Source organism: Sapajus apella, unplaced genomic scaffold (assembly GCF_009761245.1).
Source record: "Sapajus apella isolate SASKATOON/1434 unplaced genomic scaffold, GSC_monkey_1.0 scaffold79, whole genome shotgun sequence".
NCBI classification, from domain to species: domain Eukaryota; kingdom Metazoa; phylum Chordata; class Mammalia; order Primates; family Cebidae; genus Sapajus; species Sapajus apella.
In genome coordinates, this window is record NW_022437019.1 from 909,005 (window position 1) to 931,073 (window position 22,069).

Genomic DNA, 22,069 nt, shown 5'->3' on the forward strand with positions numbered 1-22,069 from the left:
GGCTCAAACGATCCACCTGCCTCAGCTTCCCAAAGTACTTTTTATTCCCTTTTGATAACATCCTTTTACCTATACAGAGTAAGAAATTAGAAAAAAAATAAATCATAGCTGTTTTATTTAAAATTTCAAAATTATCTGAGACAAAATTTAAATCATGTATATAAACACAAAGATGAACGAACATTGGTTCTTTAAAAACTGACAAAATCCTGAAACCATATAATGTATATTTTTAAGCCATGTTTTCTATTTTTACAACATAGTTTAAAACTAAGTTTATTTTTAAAAGTGCATAGGAAAATATAATGATTTGAGTGTTCTCAAATATATGACTCTGAAGGTAGATTGTTTTTATCACTTAATCCATATACAGTGCAGAAAATAGACACATTAATTACAAGATTTTCCTTCAGTTAATAGTTTACTCACTGTCATAGACACTCCAGGATGGATAATCACTCAAAGAACTCTCCAGGTTAGAGTCAAGCAAATTCTGAACCCTTGGTCAAAGGAACATGAAAATGCCAGGTCCTGGCACAATAAATAGATCTAAATAACCCAGAAGGTGGTATACATCAGATAAGACAATCTTAACTAAGCACCACAGTAACTTTGGAGGCCAGTGGTACTGTACACTTATAAAAGAAAAGTCTTTACTGTTGAGGGCACTGGGTTTCTGGAGTTGATTTAGAAGACACATATAGAATAGGGTGTGATTTCTTACAAGTTTCTTTTTCCAATTTGCTTGCAGTTCCTTTTCCTTCTTTGACTTCTTTTTGAAGCTTTGATTCAGCAGCTAACCTACAGGCATTAAAGTATCCACTCTGAATTCAAATATGGTTATGAAGGATTGAAGAAACAAACCCCTAGTATAATGGGCCTCCAATGAAGCATGATATTCAAGGAAAAAAAATATAGTTCAATACCGTTAAGAATATTAAGTTACTGACTCACTAGAAGAGTCTTTTTATATCAATAGGCTCAATTACTTTTTAAGTCTAAAAAATATCTTTACAAAGTCACGGCAAGGCCTAAATTAAGAATTAAAATATGACAGAGCACCTATCATGATACGCCCATTTAACACAAAAACTGAAATGTTACAGCAATATTTTAATGGTAAATGACATACAAAAGGCTAAATGCAAGACAAAAATAACATGGAATCTTGTGCTGTACAAATAGATGTCTATTTGTTTCATATTAAAAGACTGAGTTTCAACTAGCAAAACAAAGAAAAGATGAACAGTGGAGAGGTATTTTTTTAAAGGCATATAAAGATTCTTGATAACAAGAACGCCAATTAGTTTTGTAAAGCATGCAATAGTAAAGTTCCCAATAAAAGCCATATTTATTGTTCCAAAATTATCTTAGGATTGTGCATCTACGTAAAACATGTAGAAAACAGAGAGTTGGAAACAAGTTAGCAGATGGACTCACACACACACACACACACACACACACACACACACACAAATGTTTTGTGGTATTTTATTTTTTTGTTTAACTAACAAGACAAAAAGTTTCCAACGTGCTAATTAATTACAGTCAATTAGCCACATACATTTGCTTAAGTAATTTTTATCAAGCAAAAAAGGCAGAAAAAGAAATGAAGGCAATACAGATAGCAAGTTGGTACTTATCAATTCTAGAAATCCACCTCCAGAAATATACACTGGTCAAGCACATTTATACAATGCATCACATATAAACAGGCATAATCTGCTGCATTTGCTTCAGAACTCTTTGAAACCATGTGTATGCGGCAGATATTCATTTGAAGTTACTTTTTCCTTAAGAATAGCAAGCTTTTATTTTATGTGACTCACAGGTTATAACATTATATAAAAATCCAAGGAGGGAGTAATAAATTACTCTTCTCTATAATAATAATAATAGCAGCTAACATTGTTGAAGTGCTTTTACTGTTGAGTATTACATTTAGTAGCACTGAAGACTTGGAGAGAAATCAGATAAAACATATAAGGAAGCCCTTTTATATGATGTAGGCTGTGTCATGCTCTTTCTACTCAAACGTACATTAGTAAAATGTCTTATTAATCTGTCTCTACTCTCTAAGACTAATGTAGCCCTAGTGGCACCTTCAAGATCTCATTTCATAGGAAATAATCCAAGCTAGCTATTGTTACATCAATGTGCTTAACTTTTTGAATGCCTACTGATATTTGTTTTAAATGCCTCTACCATCCCACTGCATGCAGACATCCTTCATCTTTCTTTTACTTTCTCCAATTTCCACATTCACTTCTCCTGCTGTGCAAATCCAGAACTCTAGCCTAGCCACTGCTACTTACCTTTCTCTTTCGTTCACTTTCTCTTACCTTCTGACTTCGATTACTTTTTTTAAAGGACAAAGCCCTTGGGACATTAATTCCTTCAGACATACATGTCTGACACTATTTCTTTTAGTCACAGACTCAATTATGCAGAAACTAGAGGCTTTCAAGTTTTGGAAACAATGAAAATGAATTAGCTTTGATATGTAAAAATGTCAAAATAAGTATCAAAGCCCATTTCTGAATGCCTAGGATTAGCAATTTCAAAAGACATAAAAAATTCACCTACGTTATCTAGAACGCTGAAATTTCTTAGACTACTGGAAAGCCCTTTGAGAAAGTGAGTTAATTTTTCTTTCATGGTCATGCTTGGACCAAGAGAAAAATAACAGTACATTTATTCAAACTGACAAAACATTCAGAGATGTGTTAGACTGTGATATTTCCTTTCATGAAATAGAAATGTGTGACTTTTTAATGTGATTCCCTTATTCAGGAGTACTTTCCCTTTGCAATCATTTTAGTCTTTCTCGAAGTTCTGGAAAGGTTGAAAGTAGGCAGATGAAACTGAGGAATTATACTGCATGCAATACTAAGAAAGTAGATAAAGAAACAGACAGCACAGTTCATGCAGCGAGACAGGAGAGATGAAGAGGTCTGCTGGTTGCCTTGAGGAAAAGAGGACACTGACCTGGGAGAGTTAGGGGTGTTTCCACTTCTTTCACTTAAGGCCTCAGAGTCAGCTGGAACTCCTATGAGTCTCACACACTTCTTTTCCTTCTTTAGCTGCATAGCCATGGGCAGATTTTTGTGAGGAGAGAGAGTGCCTGCTGGTGTGTTTATAGAAACTAATTTTTCCAGTTGCAAGTTGTTATCTTCTGAACTGTTAGGACAGGACTGTGTCTCCTCTTGCTGAGGCGGTAATCGATAAACTTCTCCCTCGGCAGCACTGTTGCTGGCACATGCATCCTTAGAGATGGTTATATCCACAGGCAGCACCTCACGCCTCTTTTTCAGTACAGGCACTTCAACTGTCTCTGAGAATAAAAACGAGTGGGGAAAAAAATGTAAGAAAACAAAGACACAATCAGCACAAGAAGCCAGAACTAGTTATAACTTTTTCCATTCTTTAAAAATGCACCCATCTCCTCACTGAAATGTATTGTTTCTACCTTTTATTCATTGGCATGGAATCTACATAAATTATATATTTTAAAGTTTTTTTGGCTATACATTTTTCCTTGGGAATTCAGTATTTTGACTCTAGGCATGAATGCTTGTGTTCTCTTCTGGAGTTTTGATAAAGGTTGTTCATCAGATCTCAGCGTGGAGATGAGGAGGCAGTAGCAGAGTCCAGGTTTGAATCCTAATCCTCATATTTGGCAGCCATGTCTTTGGGGAATTATTTAACCTCTTTGAGCTTCATTTTATCTGTAAAATGGGGATTAAAAGCACCCACTTCACTCAGTATTGTGTGTTAGAAGAATTAAGTAAGAATAGGTCAAACTTTCTGAACATTGGTAATATATGCCTATTAGCTCTACCAACAAAATATATGCAGAATCAGACTACTTTTATGATGGCTACTTCCCTAGTCCAACCCTAAAATGTCTCATTGAAGACTACTGCAATGCCTTCTATCCTCATGGCCTAACATCATTCTATCTAAGCAGGTCATACACAAGCCACTGAATTAATTGCTCTAGCATCTTTTCCCTACCCCCATTATCAAAGTATTTAATTTTCAAAATCAAAATGTTAGTGGAGTCTGAGGAACCCTGGTAGCACAAGGGGTTGTTTTTGCTCTGCATTGTTGCTTTTAGACCATGATTTCCCTTTTTCTTGCACTGCTCCTTTGAAACCCATGTTATCAGGATTCACTACCTCGCCTCCTGTCTATATGCTGTGTTCAGTTCAACAGATGTTTGAAATTCAGAATGGATAATTCTTAATCAGAGGAGCCTATCAGAATCATGGAAGAAAAAAAGAGTAAGAGAAAGAGAAGCCTTTAAAAATTGTGTAGAAACCTATTTCTGGCAACCTCCCCACTATTGCTGAGAATCACCGTAGTTCACTGAGAAAATATGAAGACAGACTGAGGCATGTGCTGAGTGCAGGGACAAAAGCTTGTTAAGAATCCTTAATCTAAAACATGTAACACTCTTTCAGGGGAGGGGGCATTGTAGAACCATCACATTCTTAAGACTCCTTCACATTTTGCCTTTTGCTTTTTAATTTATATTACAGTAAAATTCACTCTCTGTAGCATATATGATGCAGAAACTATGGTTAGGCTACTTTCTAGCTCAGTGATTACACTTGCTAGATATTCCCTAGTATGTTTCACTGTTCTTTCCTTCCCCCTCTGCCCCTTTTTCGGGAGAATGGGTCTTGCTACATTGCCCAAGCAAATCTCAAATTCCTGGGCACAAGCTATCCTCCCCCCTCTGCTTCCCCAAGAGCTAAGATTACAGGCAGGACCATGGCACACCTGGCTCACTGTTCTTCCTTAATACAAGAATTTCCAATATTTAGTTAGGAAGGAACATGGACCCTGAGAATCAAGACTGAGTTTCCCAGCCTTTCCCGTAGGCAGGTGATGCTGCATGATTAAATTGTGCTCAATAGGATGGCTGCAGACCAAAACACACAAGAAGCCTGAATCTTGATACGGTGGCGTACTTAGCAGTCCTGGATCAAGGGCAGAAATAAAGATCCACCTTTTAAAGTCTCCATTATTTTAGATTTTCTATAAACAGTCCTACCTCATATAGGCTCCAAACATCAGCTGCTTCAACATAATTAAACTATTTGGCATGACAAAATATACTGTAATCTTAAAATGGGAAGGTCTCAAATACCGAGTTTCTACTATACGATATGAATTTAGACATCCAAAAAGGATATATGTTATATTCATGAACACCCAGTATCCAGTTCTTTCTTAATTTGTCTACACATCTTACAGAATAAATTTGCCTTATTAACTACAGTTATATAAATACAAATGAGTTTGTAATAAGATTTACATAAAACTAGAGTAAGAAAATAATTTGATATAATTTCTCAGGATTACTCATGATTTAAAAGACAAAATATGTAAGACATATATACCTTCAGGTTCGTATTTTAGTTTTAATTCCTCTAGTTGAGCTCTCAGTTTCATATTTTCACTTTCTGAAAGCTGTAGGCATCTTTCATTTGCAAAAAGTTTTCGCTCAAGATCCAGAGACCGTTGGCTCTCAAATAATGCTTTCATTCGCTGTATGGACAATTCACCTTTAGTGCTTTCATTTTCTTTGCTATGAGAATAAAAAAGGAGAACCAAGGAGTATTAAAACAGCATATAAAATAAATAAGTGTAGTGGTAAAAATATTTCATTGCATATTTGAACTTAGTTAAAAATACATTTTTCTGTGGTTTTTAGTAACAAATAAACAGTAAACAATTTAAATAATCTTTAACAAGACTAATATCAAACTTAAAAAATATCCATGCATTCTTGGAAGGAAATGGACAAAGGAGGAAATAGTCTTTCAAATGTATTCATGCATGAATATCTGCACAAAGATACTTTTGTTGCCTTTCTTTTCAGATAATTTCCTTTGGCAACTTCAAAAAAACTTTGAAGTCACTGACACTACTATTATAAGCAAGTGACATGTCCATCTTTCCATCCACCAACACACACACTTACTTTAAGTTATCCAGCTTCATCTGAAGTAAATCTGTATAATAGGTGTTATCTTCCAGAGCACCAGAGTGGACTGCAGGCTTAGATTCCATACTTTCATATAAATTCTTTAAAAAGCAAAAATTCGTGTTACTTAAAATAAGTAACAACTAAGGTTAGTGTATGTTTATTAACAACAGCACCATCACTTACGAGAATTTACTTACCCCTTGGCATGTACTATGCTAAGAACTACCCATTTAACTCATTCGTCTCTGAAGTAGGTAAAAGAATTAACATTCCTTCTCTTACAGATAAGGAAACAGACTCCAAATGCAGAGGAAAGTAATCCAAGAAGAGAAAATCTGAACCCAGATCTGACTCCAAAGCCTAGGCTTCTAACCATACCAACATCTTTTGGCTTTCCTCTCCTGGTTTTTAAAATAGAATAAATAAATGCTTGCTGGATTGAATTCTGGCCTTTGTAACAAAACCATAAACTGGAAAAACATTTAAAAAAAGATGAGAGCATTACATTTATATTTGGTATCCCCCTCTTCTGATAGTCTTCTCCCCACCCCAGGCAAGAATGTAGAGCAAGCTCTTCTGAGACTTTGATGGAAAGTATACATTTCTCCAGGGGGATAAAAAATGTAAATCTGCTTAAAAACTTGAAACAATTTCAGAGGTTATAGATAACTTTCCACTGACTTAAAGCCATAATTTTCAAAGTATAGTTCGGAGCCCACTGGTGGAAAACATAAGGCTGCCAATTAAACCAAATTTGCAGTCCTTTCAACAGTTTTTATAAGACACAGAAATAAAGTTATGTAAACTTAAGATTTTATGACATACTAAGGGCTACAATTTAGATTGCCTAAGAGGTTAACATGTACAAAAATTTGTTATTTACAAACCTTAGTTCATTAGGAGGTTGGTTAATGAAAAGATATCAATATTCCCTAAGTTAATTTATAAAATCTTAAATTAATGCAATTTTAATAGAAAGCCAACAAACTTTTTTTGGTGCTAGACAAGATGTTTGTAAACAAAAACATTCAAAAATAGACAGGAAAACACTGAAAAAGAATGTATAGTGAGGAAATAGTCACCAGATAAACATACTTTAAAGCTTTAATAATTAATAAAGCAGTGTGGTACTGACATACACAGAAGCAGACCAATGTAGTAGACAGAAAATCTAGAAACAGACTCAAGTATATATGGACACTTGATGCATGATAAAGGTGTCAAATCACTAGGCTCAAGATTGATTTCTTTTTTTTTAATCAAATGACTCTGGGACAACTGCCTACGTATTAGGTAGAAGATAAAATTAGATTTATACCTCAAATTATATACAAAAATAAACTTCAATGGGGATCAGATACCTAAATGTAAAAAACGAAACCACACAAGTATTAGTAGAAAACACAGGTGAATTCACACACACACAGACACACACACACACACACTTACACAAATACCATTCTCTACTAAAAGAAACCAATGCTCCTTGAAGAAATGATAATCCTAGGGCTGAGGCAGGTGAGCTAGGAATACCTTATTGTGCCATACAGTAAGAAACTACTCAAGTAGGAGCACTTCAACTACCAAATCTGAGACAATTTGAGTATTAGAGCAAATAAAGCAATCAATGAATTATAACTCATAGGATAAAATAAGAATCCATGAGGCTATACCGATATAAATAAATGAATGAATAAGCGAGGGAAAAGATTTTTCTTTTCTGTCCCTTCATTAGAATCCCAACTAATAAATGTAGAAGTGATGGAATTACCATTTAGCAATCATCACAGAATTACGTTTCAGGCAAGAATCACGAATGGATGTTTAAGCATAAGGAGAAACAGGCATTTACTTAGTCTCAAAGTATCTCCCCACAAGGTATTTATTAGTATTTTCAACTTAAAATACAAACCAAATTTTAAGATATTCAAACCAAAATTTGGTTGTGTTTTTTAAAATGTTATACATACCTTAAATTTCTCCAGATTTCTAATTTCACCTAAAAGATGTTTTATTTCACCATTCTTCTGCTCCAACATGGCAAGCAATCGCTCCTGCTGCTCAAATTCAGTTTGAGACCCTTTCATTTGTAGCAATGTGGCGATTTGTAGCTAGAAAAATAAAATTACCCCCTCTCATAAAATTGAGATAAAAGATTCTGGTAACTACTTTTTTTGATACAATTCATATTTTGTACTGTATTACTTTGAACTCATTCTGGAAACTAATTAGCTATCTCTAATCTAATGATAACTTTTGTTGTAGACATAACATTTGAATACTTATTTTGATGACTTATGGATGATAACTAAAGTCTGTAATAAAATTATTTGTAGTTTTGTGAAACATAAAACTGACCTGCATGGCTGTGGTCCAAAAGCACATCACTGAACTGGTAAGTAAGCCTGGCCCAATGCTGCACACTGTTTATCATAAGCACTAGCTCTCATTAAGGGTCTGATGGGTTTCTCAAAAATTTTAATTAATTCTAATTAAGTGAGGAAAACTAAGCTACTCACAGCCACAAATGTTAGATTCACAACTGACATGAAAAGCAAAGATAAAAGGCTATCTCGGAATACTGGGGCAATCTTCAACATATCATTTTTTTTTTTTTTAGATGAAGTGTCACTCTTGTCCCCCAAGCTGGAGTGCAATGGCGCGATCTCGGCTCACTTCAACCTCTGCCTCCCAGGTTCAGGCGATTCTCCTGCCTCAGCCACCTGAGTAACTGGGATTATAGGCACTTGCCACCACGCCCGGCTAATTTCTGTATCTTTAGTAAAGACGAGGGTCCACCATGTTGGCCAGGCTGGTCTCGAACTCCTGACTTCTGATCATTTGCCCGCCTTGGCCTCTCAAAGTGCTAGGATTACAGGCGTGAGCCACCGCGCCCGGACCATGTTTTAGTTTTTTTAGGATCGCACTCAACTTACCTAATTATAGCTCCCCACTCCCTAAATCTGGAGTTGCAAAGCTATCAGAGGGAGACTATTTCCTTCTGCCTTTGGAAATTTCTGGAGTTGAAAAAAGGGCCAATTAGTTTAACTATAGTTTTGAGTAAAGCAAGCAATGATACAAGGTTGAAAATGACTTTTAGCATGTTTAAAGATATCCTTTTTGTTCCTGTTTCAGATTGGAGGCTAGGCCCACTTTGTCTAAGATTCAGAATGCTTCTGGTCTCTAAACATACTTTGGTATATCATGGAACAGTGGAGACTAAAAGTACCCCCAACAAACACTGTAAGAAAACTAAGGGTAAATGTGAGAAAATTTATAAAGAAATACTTCTCAGAAAGGAGAGTCTCAGGAAAGGAGGCAGCACAGTCTGGAAATCCTTAGAAATAAAATTCACAGCTGTTGTTCATTAAACACTCATTTGCCAACTAGAAGGTAAGTATTTCACTACGCTTTAACTGTAAGACAATTCTAAGAGGAGGGTTCTATCATCTCCACTTTATAGATGAGGAACTGATGCTTTGAAAATTATACCTGTCCAAGGACACAGAGCTAGCAAGTGACAAAACTACAAATCCACCTAACTCCCAAGTTTCATCATTGACCTTTCCCATTTCTTTGGTAAAGCCCATTATCCTGAATAAAAGGAAGGAAGCCTTTCCAGATTCCCATTACTACCTCAGTAGAGTAAGGTACAGTGGATGAGGGATCAGAATTCTAAGGATTGTTACAATATTGGAATCTTTCTAATTTCCACATGTTTTTCTGTTACTTCTTATTTGGCTAGAATGATGACCAACAAAATCTGTAAAATTAAAAGGGTGTATGTGCTTGACTTGAGAGACTACAAGGAAAGGGAACCCTGAATAATCCAAATTTCATTCCATAATAAGCCTTGGTGAAAGAGCAGAGGAACGGTGAATAGGAACCCTACGGCTATGCTTGGAAAGACATCATGCCAAGAATAGGAAATAAATACTTTTCTATTTCTATTCCACAAAAAAAGACTTGTGCTTCCCTGTCAAGGCTAGTGAATAACCATTAAAACAAACAAAAAAACAATGATTGCTAAATACACTATTACTAAATATATATTCCAAGATTATTTTTTAAGTATAAATAAATCTTTTGATCAATTTAAAAACTGATTTTTTGAAATCATGCAGTTCTAGAAATAACTATATAAGTACACTTCTTGCAGGAAAAGATAGTTTTTTTGATGTATTTGTACACATAATGCTGAAAGAAAATTTGTTTAATAAACCTTTGATAGTGATAGCTCTATACCTTCATTCTCTGCATCTGTTCTCTGTTAAATACATTTTGTTTCTTTAGTGACTGATACTTGACTTTCATGCTGATAAGCTGACGTTCCATTGCTGCCCTTCGATCTTCTACCTACAAAATATTAACATGCTTAATTGTTCTTGTAGTAAATGAAAATGCCAGTTTAGCAGTTAGAATACTTATAAGTACCTCTGCAAACAAAGAGTTGCCTTTACTATTAGGATCCAAGGCTTGCTGAAGTGCCTGGTCCAACTGCACCTGAAGATCTTGATTTGCTACACGAGCTTTCTGAATTCAAAAGAAAACAATTTAGATAATAGAGATTAGATTAGCAAGAAAATAAAGTTATGATAAATTGGAAAAGATGATGTTACTGTAATCATAGTACCTCTAGAGCATTATAGTAAGAAACTGCTTCTTTCTCTCGCTCCTCTTTTTCCTCTTTAAGCCGGTCTACCTGGCGCATTAGGTTAGTAATAAGAAGTTCTAGCTGTTCTTGTCTGTATTGTAGTTCATTCACTTCTTCTTTGAGGGTGGTCTATTTAATAGGAAGTGAAAACGAGGAAATTCTCTTGAATTCTTTTTCATTGACAACTGCTCAGTTTATCTCAATTATACTCTCTATATTACTCTTTTTTATTTAGGTAATGAAAGCTATTGCAAAAATAAAAATAACACACAGAGGAGGAAAAACGCACATCATTATCAGTCTTTAAGGCCTCAAATCAGGTTAGTTTCAGACAAGCTGGATGATATTACCTGTCAGAGTGGTATGCAAGATGATTATGTTTTACACAAAGGCATATTTAGATAGCTATGTTTGTTTCAGTGTATACTAGGAAAAAACAAGCAAGCTTAAATATGTAATCTCATTGATGTTTCCTAAAATGAGAAAACATTTAAAGAGAGTCAATAAAAAATTAAGTTGTGGTTCACATCCAAAATTAAAACTAAAGAACCAGTCAAAAGTTGTCAGGTACATACTAAAATAATAGTAATTACATTACTGTTAAATTACGGGGAAACAAGTAAAAGGCTTTAGAGACTGCCCCTTTTCCTCTATAAATTTAAGGCTTTAATTTTTAATTAGCTTTAGCTTTCAGTGAAAAAACTAAGTTCACATGCATTTCAACTTCCACTGAACCAACATTTTACACTGGGCTCTTATGATAAAAATCGGGATCAGAGTGTACGCCTCTAAATTCTTCCAGAGGTTTCATTAATCTAAAAGTAAAGTTTGCCTTACATAATCATATAATCTAAAGCTATGTTATGAATGAAGTCATCCACCTAAAAAAAAGCATTTTTTAATTAGTTAGATGCAAGTTAGGTCAAAAAATATTTCAGCCTTCAAACAAAGTCTTAAGAATTATTACCAAAACATGTAAAAATATGCCAGAAAAAAAGAGAAAACCTGAGAAACACATGCCATAAAAATTACCTTCATACTCTCCATTTCTGTGAGCTCAATTTGAAGAGCCAGCATCTCTGAAGACATGCTTTCCTGCACACGTCCAGACATTACGCGCAGTTCCTCTGATTTACAAGAGAGGAGTTCCTTCTGATGATCTATTTGGTGCTTCAGCTGCTTTTCACTAAGCCTAGCTTCATCTAATTCCACTTTCAGTTTTTCTATCTGAAGAAAAAAAAAATCAGTCATAAATTGAAAGTTATTTTTTTCTAAAAAACATCATTTATTGAACTGATTGACCGAAACTTACTGAATGATGACACTATTGGATTTTCCTACTTGTCCAAGGTTAGGCATCTTGTAACAGATAGTGACAGACCTTTTTTAATAAGCACAGAAATAATCCATGAGTAATCAAGGTGGGTCTGGATGTCTTAGAAGCAATCTGGAGGCACTGTGTTGTTGACCACTTGGCTACTGTGTAAAGAATGAGTGGTATGAAGAGAAACAATAGAAGCAGCCTTGAATAATCTTTCATTTGACAGCTGCTCAGTTAATCTCAGTATCACATCTAAATATGAGTATTTAGATAGCTATGTTTGGTTCAGTGTATACTAGGAAAAAATAAACAAGCTTAAATATGTAATTTCATTGATGTTTCTTAAAATCGGAAAACATTTGAAGAGTCAATGATAAATTAAGTAATAGCATAGGTGGTACACAGAAATAGAAAAATCTTAGAAGCTTCCACACAACCTGGTCAGAAGGCTACAGCAGTAGTCCAGGGAAGAGATGATGAAGGTCTGGACTGGAGTGGCAGTAGCGTAGACAGATGTTTTGTAGGTCAAGTTCTTAGAACTTGATGAATTAAATGTGAGAAATAAGAGAAGAAAAGGCACTAAAAAAAAACCTCCAAATTTTGGAATAAGTGATTTGAGAAAAATCAGTAAAACAAAATATTTCACTAATTTACTCTTTGTTCCACCAAAAAAAAAAGCCATCTCTATAATTAGCCTTGCCTCAGTCTCTGAATACTCCCTATATTATCCTTTTTTAAATTTAGGTAATGAAAGCTATTGTAAAAATAAAAATAACATACAGAGGGGGAAAAAGCACATCATTATCAGTCTTTAAGGCCTCAAATCAGATTAGTTTCAGACAAGCTGGATGATATTACCTGTCAGAGTGGTACGCAAGATGATTACGTTTTACACAAAGGCATATTTAGATAGCTTTGTTTGTTTCAGTGTATACTAGGAAAAAACAAGCAAGCTTAAATATGTCATTTCATTGATGTTTCTAAAATCAGAAAACATTTAAAGAGAGTCAGTGAGAAATTAAGTATAGTATAGGTGGTACCCAGAAATATGAAAATCTTAGAAACGTCTACACAAGAAGCTGAAAATTGGAATATAGACTTCTGAGAAAGGAGGACAAGTCAGGTAAGTTTTGGTAGAGAGGTGTCTGGAAAAGTCAGAGTACAGACTATACACAAAGCAGATCCATGATAAAAAGTTCTGGATTCCTTAGAAGCAACCTGAAAGCATTGGGTAGCTGGGAATACCAAAAGGGAAAACCACTGACCAATCATTTATCTTGCATTTATGTTTAAAATGGAGTCAGTGTAACATGTTGTTAGACCATGTAGAGTAATTCAGTAACACAGCCTTTGGAGTCAGACAGCCTCAGTTCAAATCTAGATGGAGAATTTCTAGCTCTTGAATTGTGTTAAATTTACTCAATCTGTCTAAACATTAGCTCTCTCATGGGGTATATGGAGATAATAATGGTACCGACCCACAGAATTATTTTAAGAACTGAATCATGTACATTAGTTTATCTTCAGTAAACAAACGATAAAGTGTCATTTGTAATGCATATTAATTGGTAAAAACTACTGGTCTGTTTTTACAGAATTACAAAGCATACCACTGGTTGCAGAGAAGGCTAGGAGACCAGGCTTTCTGCAAGGGTACTGCTGTACTAACAGCAAGGAGGCCAAGTTAGTCACTAAACTAAATCTTCACAAGTATCCAGTGACCAAAAATTAATAATTATATTTAATTAGTAGAATGTAATTTACACAAGTCCCATTGACAAACTCTTGTATCTCATTGTTCCCACCCTCAGTACTAAGATAATGAAGAGTTAGATCTTGGCTATTTTGCAAAGCTGACACTTAAGAAAATTTTTATCCTCCAAAGTTTACAGATGGCTGCATAAACATGGAATATTTTCCTCTGAAATACACAGATATCCCAACCTTAGTTTTTAGTTCATTCACTTCCTGCCCATGGCTTCTGCTTAGTTGTTCTTCCAATTTCTCCAGGTGTATTTTTTGTTGTTGTTTAATAACTTCACATTCAGAGCTCAAACTTTCTAACATTCGACTCTTGAGTTCAACTTCTCTTTGAAGGGTATATTTTTCTTGTTCATAACTCTGAAAACAGATTCAATTACAATTCAATTACATAAACATAGCTTAAAGCCATTACATATAATCAGTTTTCAACTTCAACTGTTTCATTCTTATTTCAAGCATTTGCTGCTTTCCAAATAATGAGGACATGTTAAACCTGGAATAACTTTGTAGTTAACCTGTCTTAATAGGCCCATTAGGTGTATTTTGAGACTATGTTAAACCCATGCAAGGGATACCTTACTGCTTCCGTGTGCTGTCAAGGAAGTAAAAAGTGTTCCATAGTATGTGAACATATCAAGTAATCTCTACTAACAACAAAAAAGATTTAATAGCACTTAAGTTTTCCTAATGAGAATTATTAGTTTCGTAATGAGATGCTCTACTTGTAGCTCTGAACACAATGTAGTAGTAGTAAAATAGTTGAAAAAAAAGAAATATTGAATTAGCCTTTACTTTCAGAATCTAGTCATCTGAGAAATGTTCATGAAATGTCTACCAGAATGAATGTAGTGCTGAGATAAAAGGAGTAATTAAAAGGAATTTTGTTTACTCACAGGGAGGTTTAGACGTTAAGAAGGGTATGAGTATAAACTCCTTCAACAAGCTTTAAAAAATGATAAAATATTCCCTTCAAAAGCCATTTTATTTTAAAATAAGGCAAAGGGCATTAACAGTTAAATGAACACTGAAATTTGACAAGTTATTACTCAAAATGATTAAGTATGACACAGTTTTATTTCCTACTCTTAGTGATATTTATAATCTTTACTTTGCCTTTATGATTTGGTACTCAGTTCTTGGTTTAGAACAGTACTAAGTAGAAACACAAAGGTTGCCAACACTAGTTATTTTTACCTGTTATAATTTTTACCTGTTATAGATAATATGGCATATTTACAATGTTGAGATTCAAGTTTAAATATGTTACTGAGCATTTGCTAAATTACACAGATTTATTCATTCACTCTTTTAAGAAATATTTGTGTGGCAGGCACTGTGGATATAGCAGTGACCAAGGCATACAAAATTCCCTCTCTCGTGGAGTTTATAATCGAGATAATTAGCAATGTAGATAATTAAGAGTGAATTAGTGCTGGACACAGTGGCTCATGCCTGTAATCCCAGCACTTTGGGAGGCAGAGGCAGGCAAATCACTTGAAGCCAGGAGTTCAAGACCAGCCTGGCCACCATGATAAAACCCTGTCTCTACTAAAAATACAAAAATTAGCCAGGTGTGGTGGCATACACCTGTAATCCCAGCTACTTGGGAGGCTGAGGCAGGAGAATCTCTTGAACCTGGGAATTGGAGTACGCAGTGAGCTGAGATTGCACCACTGGACTTAAGCCTGGGTGACAGAGCAAGACCCTGTCTCAAAATAAGAGTGAATTGGGCAACTTTACATTACATAGGGTTGGCCTCTGCTGAAGTGACATATTTAACTGAAAAGCTTAAGTTTGAGGGCTCAATCGAAGAGCAGTGAGAGGTAAACAGATAAAAAAAGGCAATAGCTGGTATAAAGCCCATAAGGGAGGACTAATATAACCAAGAATAAGGCAAAGCAGTTTGAGAGGAGGTCAGAAGCTTGGCAGGGGCCAGGTCACATAGGGATCTACAAACCCAACTAAGGAGCTCAGATTTTGTTGTAAATACAATAAGAAGCTGTTGTATGGTTTTTAGCAGGGCTGTGAAATGGCCTTTGCGTATTTTTCCATGACCACTTAGACGCCAAGTGAAGAATGAATGGCATGAATGGCAACAATGGAAGCAGGTAACCAGGTCGGAAGGCTACAGTAGTTGTCCAGGAGACATGATGGCAGTCTGGAATAAAGTGGCAGTAGCAAAGATAGATCCTTTGTAGTATAGTTCTTAGAACTTATTAATGAATTAAATGTGAGAAATAAAGGAAATATATTGACTAAAAGTTCTACATTTTTGGTATATAAAGAAACCAAGAATATACCAAAGATTTTTGGTATTCAAGAAACTGAATGCTGTTGCATTTACTAAACAAGCTAAAGAAAATTGTAAAAGAATATTTGGTTAATGGACAGGGAATCCACTCTTCTGTGTTAAGTTTGAGAAGTCTATTAGTGGACAGTTGAACACACAAACCTAGGTTTTAGAGGAGAACTAAGGGCTTGGTGTAGTGTCATGGGGCACCTAGATGTTTAGAGGTCTGAAACAAGTGAAGTCATCCAGGAAGTGTGCAGACAAAGCAAAATCAGGTGGTAAATGTGGCAAAGAGAGTAATGATAACATGATCTTTCAAATTCTGAACATACTAGCTTGGAAAGAATAATAGGAATTCATTTAGTTCATTCTTTTTTAATGGGTGGAGCAGGATGGGAACCAGATCTAAAATCTTCAGAAAAGAATAAACTACTACTACTATTAATTGCTAGACAGGACAAATCTTCAATAGCTAAGCATACTCTTGCAGACAGAGGAGTCCAGAGTCCTACCTCAGTCATGGTCATCATTTCATTACGACATTTATCCAATTGATTCTGTAATTCATTTTGACTCTCTAGTAGTTGTAAACCGTACTTCGCAGCTTTTAGTCGCTCTTCTTCAACCTCTTTGAGCTTGCATCGAAGATTTGCAATTATATCTGACTCCATGTTCTTTTCTTTTTTTTTTTAGCCAACTGTAAATAGAGGAAATAAAACTACTTAAACTTATACAAAAAATTCCATGCAATGATGTCAATAATAGAAGAAATATATCTACTCAATACTACTGCTGTAAAAAAACATTAAAATTTTCTTCCTGACTTTTAAGTAGTCAAATGTACGCTCTTGTTCCAAGAGCAAGAACTCTTCTGACAATTGTTACTGATTCGGGACCAAAAATGAAAGAGCAAAAGAGAATACATTTAATTTTGCTTTTAAGCAGTTCATCATCAGGAAACTGTTCAGTTGTTGTATACTAAGTTTCCTTAAATGTTAAGGTAACATTGGTCTTATAATTGGACCACTATCCATATAATCAAAATTAAGAGAACAACGACAACAAAAAAAAAAATCAAAAAACTTTGTAGTAGCAGGTATGGTGGTTCATACTTGTAATCCCAGCAACTGGGGAGGATCGCTTGAGGCCAGGAATTTGAGACCAGCCTGAGCAACATAACAAGACTCCATCTCAATCAATCAATCAATAGACGTAAGTTGGGAATGGTGGCGAACCCCTGTAGTCCCAGCTACCTTGGGAGGCTAAGGAGGGAAAATTGTTTGAGTTAGAGGCTGCAGTGAGTTATGATGATGGCACTGACAGAGCCAGATACTGTCCTGAAAAATAATACTACTACTACTACTAATATTGCCAGAAAAGAAGGTCTGGGTACTACAAATAAATATAAAAAGGCAGGTGTGAACAAGACTCATAAGGTAAAGTAAGCAATATTACATCTGCAATTTTTCACAACAGCATTAACTTCCTGAATGTATTAAATCTGCTTTCTTGAAAAGAGATTCACTAGTATTTTTCTAGTTATTCATAAGAGTATGCAAAAATTGAAAACATATTCACAAGAATTAAACATTCCTTTCATCTAGATTTTTTAACAAATACTTAAACATTATATATAGAAACATTCCACTTTAATCAACCTTACTCGTGATCTTTTACTATTTGGTCCCAGCCTCTTAAGCAAGACTTAAACTCACCTTTTTCTTCAAAGAGCACAAGGCCATTATAAGATAGATGTTCCCCCACGTCTCAAGTCAATGTAGTCATTCACTGAACAAGCATTTCTTGAATGCCTTATATACTAGGTTCCATTCTGGGCAGTTCAGATTCATTAGGGAACAAAAGGGACCAAAAAAAAGCTCCTCCCTCATGAAACTTGCATTCCAGGAGGGGAAGATAAACAATAAGTAATAAATATTAATAAATTAGAACGGGGAGATGACAAAAAATAGAAAAGAAGAATCTGGAGAGAAGAGATAGGTAGTGTAACTAGGAGGCACAGAGGAAAGCATCAGATATGTAGCTATTTCGGAGAAGAATGTTCCAGCAAGAAGGGAATCCCTAAGGCAGAAAGAAGCCTAAGGAGTGAAACCTGAATTTGGGCAAGAGATAGCTGGTAGTGGGTAAATCAGGCCATTATAAGGACGTTGGCTCCTACTCTGGGTGACGTGGGAAGTTATTCCAAAGTCTGGAGTAGAGGATCTGATATAATTTAAAAGGATCATTTTGGCTGCTATGCTGACTAGTTAGAAAGGGAACAAGGCTGGAAGCAGAGACCATGTGAGGTGGCTCAGACTAGACTGGTAGCATAGGAGGCTGTGAGAAACGGCCAAATTGTGAAGGTTTTGAAGGTAAGGTCAATATGATTTTCTGAAAGGTATAATGTGGGAGGTGTGAAAAAGGGAAAACTAAAAAATTTCTCCAAGCCTTCTGGCCTGAGCACCTAGTAAAATGGAACTGCCATCAGCTGAAGCACTGATGTAAAGAATGTTTTGGAAAGAAAATCAGGAATTCAAGTTTTGAACATGAACCATGTCAAGTAGGCAATTGGATATATAAGAGGGATCCTCGCTGGAGATGTAAATTTGAGAGTTAATCAGGCAATAATGGACCCAGGACTGAACCCTGTTATGAGATAGAGAAGAAGAAAGTGGAGGATCAGGAGTGACCAGTGAGGTAGAAGGATAACCAGGAGTATGTGTTGTCCTAGAAGGCAATAAACAGTGCATTAAGGATGTGGAAGTAATCAATCATGCCAGATGCTGCTGCTAAGACAATTAAGGTGAGAACAGAGAGCTGGTCATTGAACTTGAATTCCTGGAGGAGAATAATTTTGATATACAGGTAGGGGTGAAAGCCTAACTAGAATGCCAAGAGAGAATGGTAGGAGATTAATAAAGATAACAAGTACAGGTATGCTGCAAGGGACAACGGATAAATGGAGCAGCAGTTGGAGAGGAAGTAGAGACAAGTTTTCTTTTGAAATGGAAAAAAATAACAGTGTTTATAGATCATGGAATAAATCTAGGAGAAAAGAAAAGCTGATGATCTGAAAAGAAGACACTGGAGAATTGCTAGTAATGTCCCTGAATAAACAGGATGAGGTTTACTGTAGAGACTCGTTTTAATAGAAGCATGATTTCATCTAAAGTAAAGGAAAGCAAAGTATACCAGCGCAGATGCCGATAAGCAAGCGGAAGTCTGTGTAAGTACCCTTTTAACTGCTTCAATTAATCAATGAATTAGGAAGCAAGGTCTTTAACGAATGATGACAAGGGAGGAGATACAGTGTTTTAAGAGAGAAGAAAAAAGGTGTTCTAGGTAATCCCAACTTGGCAGTCACTGCTCTAAAATGCAAGACCTGAAGCCTGTACATGATAAGGCCGGCCAACTAAATGTTGTACTGTTTACAATAACACATTTATTGAGGATTTACCATTTGCCATACTAAGTACTTCAAATATATTATCTCGTCTAATTCTCTTGATGAGCCAGAGTTAAGTAAATACTGTCATCTCAACTACCAAAGAAAAAATAGGGTTAACATGAAGACATTCCAGCCAGGCATATCTAGAGAAGCCCAAAAAATTAGCTCTTGTTTATTCAAGATTTGCTGGAATTCTTATTGTGTGTCAGACACTGTGCTGGTGCTGAGGACACAATGGTAACCCAAAACAATATTCCTGTCTTCTTGAATCCTACAGTCTATTAGTAAACGACGTTAAATCAAGTAATTGAGCTATAAAGTTACAAGTATGACAAGTGAGAGAGAGAGAGATGTATGTTACCTGAGCCTATAACAAGGGTGAGCTGTCCTAACCTGGGGCGCAGTGTGTAGAAGGGAACATGGACAAAAAAGATTTTCCTGAGGTGGTAACTTTTCAGCAGAGATCTAACGGATGAAAAAGAGTTAACCTATCAAAGAGGGATAGCCCTACAAAGAGGGATAGGGGTGGCTGATTAAAAGCTACAGCTAATGTGTGGCAGACATTGCGCTTGGTGCTTTATATACATTCTTATTCAATCTTCTCAAAAACCTTAAGAAATTGAAGGTATTTCCCTCATTTACACATGCAAACTAAGGCACAGAAGGCTTAGGTAACTTGCTTAGGGTTACTCCCAAGTTAAGAGGCTAAGGAACCAGAATCTACCTACAAGCCCTGGTGCTACAACCACTTTTCTATCTTGCTTCTCCAAAAACAGCACACACAAAGTATTTGGGAGACAGGAAACCCTGGGAATCAAACTGCCTGAGTTCTCACCCCGTCTCCACTACTCACAGGATGCATGAACTTGGACAAGTTATATGTCTTGTTTAATTATCTATAAAAACAAGCACAGTAACACTTATCTAATCGTTTAGTGAAAGGATTAAATCAGATAACGAATGAAAAGCAATTAGGGCAGAATCTGACATACGGCTGGGGCAGTGATGTCCAGCAGAAATATAACGCCAGCCATCCACGTGATTTTAAATTTTCTAGGAGCCATTTTTTAAAAAAATAAACACAGATGAAAAATTTACATATTTTATTTAACCAAATACACTCAAAACATTATCGTTTCAGCATGTAATCATTATAACAATTATTAATGAGATATTACTCTTTCTGCGCTATTTCTGAAATCCAGTGTTTATCTCCCATCTGCACCACTTCTCAGTTCGGGCTAGTGTCTACCATACCGCACAGCGCAGACCACTGGTGGTTATCGTTTTGAGGCCCCGGCAGCCGACCAAACCTCCCATATTTGTCCAGAATACCGAGAGCGGCGAGGTGGTCCAACTGAAGATTATACCGACTCGGAAACCATTGTATAAGCCCCCAGGGTTCCGGGGAAGGAGGTGTTTCAGCTAAAGGCCTCGGCCGAGACCCTGCTCCCAGCCTTCCTTAGGCCCCGGTCGCCTCTCCCTACTGCCGCTTTCCACACCCACCTCCCACCAGGCCCCTTGCCCCTACCTCTCTCCCCAGTTCCCTGCTGCAGCAGCCAGCGGCTCCTAATGAGAGATCAGGGATTCCACACTAGGACGCTAACTCCACATTCGCCGGCCCATTCACTCAGCTAACTCTCAGGTAAGCGCCAGGGCTTTTTGAATGCAGTTCCCGCGAGAAGTCCCACATCTCACGAGATGTTCCTCCCAAGCGGCGCGTAAAGGAAAAACTCAGAGAAAAGCCCAACGGAGCGTCCCGCCCCCGTTACAGCTACTGCGCAGGTGCAAGTGGAGCGTCGTGAGCCTGGCGCAGGCGCAGATGTGGCTCCTTCTCGTAAATTGTACCTTGGGCTGGTTTCCAGTATGTTTTCTAAGTATCCGCTTTTAGTTACCGTGTTTGGGTGTTCTTTTTGTTTGTTTGTTTATTTTACGACAATGCCTTCTAGGGGAAGAGTGTCGTTGGGCTGGGCAGTGCAGAATCACCTTTGGCACCATTGTGGTGCCAAAGGTGGCATTATAAGTTCCCACCGTGTGCTAAATTTTACAGATTATCTCAGTTAAGCCCGCAGCCTTATGAGGTAGATATTACCCCTGTTTTCTACAGGGAAAAACAAACCCGAAAGGAAAAAAGTGTCCCGTCCAAGTGCTAGAACTAGAATTTAATGCAGTCTGATTCTAGAGTCCAAGCTGTTTGCATGTGTTTTTAATAATAATATTTTGTAAAGCTGATGGCTATTCATTATTCAAAAATTTAAGCAATCAGAAATACTAATAGCTAACATTTAGTGAGCACTGATGAATCCTGGTAACTGTTACATGTGCTTTTGAGCCCATCTTTTCTTGCCTATTTGAGGACTTGGCTCTAACTGTTCTTTTCTTGCATCTTCAGTTTTTTCTTCTCTATTGGATTTTCTCTACCAGCTCATAAACATACTGCCATGATTGTCATAAAAATCATTTCATGATTTCATTTTTAAAAAATACCTCCTTGACCCCAATCAGCAACCATCCCATTTGTTTTCTTCTCTTTATAACAAAATTTCTGGGGGGAAAAAGTTTGCGTTCATTGTCTCCATTTTCTTACTTTTTGT

At 36.3% G+C, this 22,069-nt stretch overlaps 1 protein-coding gene across 4 annotated transcripts; it reads right to left on the bottom strand.

Annotated features, from left to right (window-relative positions):
• Positions 1-97: 97 nt before the first annotated feature.
• Positions 98-21,262, bottom strand: SPDL1 (spindle apparatus coiled-coil protein 1). 4 transcript variants are annotated; one of them, XM_032252685.1, is made up of 12 exons: positions 21,007-21,262; positions 16,543-16,727; positions 13,921-14,097; positions 11,688-11,882; positions 10,635-10,784; positions 10,436-10,534; positions 10,247-10,357; positions 7,972-8,112; positions 5,996-6,099; positions 5,412-5,599; positions 2,989-3,334; positions 98-801 (listed from the first exon to the last, which is right to left on the bottom strand). In XM_032252685.1, exons 2-12 carry the CDS (start codon positions 16,699-16,701, stop codon positions 654-656), a joined length of 1,818 nt encoding a protein of 605 aa, XP_032108576.1. In that variant the 5' UTR covers positions 16,702-16,727; positions 21,007-21,262; the 3' UTR covers positions 98-653. The 4 variants fall into 4 exon arrangements, with proteins under 4 accessions (XP_032108576.1, XP_032108574.1, XP_032108577.1 ...); XM_032252683.1 differs by lacking the exon at positions 98-801 and having other exon boundaries at positions 1,478-3,334; XM_032252684.1 differs by lacking the exons at positions 98-801; positions 21,007-21,262 and adding an exon at positions 20,654-20,906 and having other exon boundaries at positions 2,790-3,334.
• Positions 21,263-22,069: the final 807 nt, after the last annotated feature.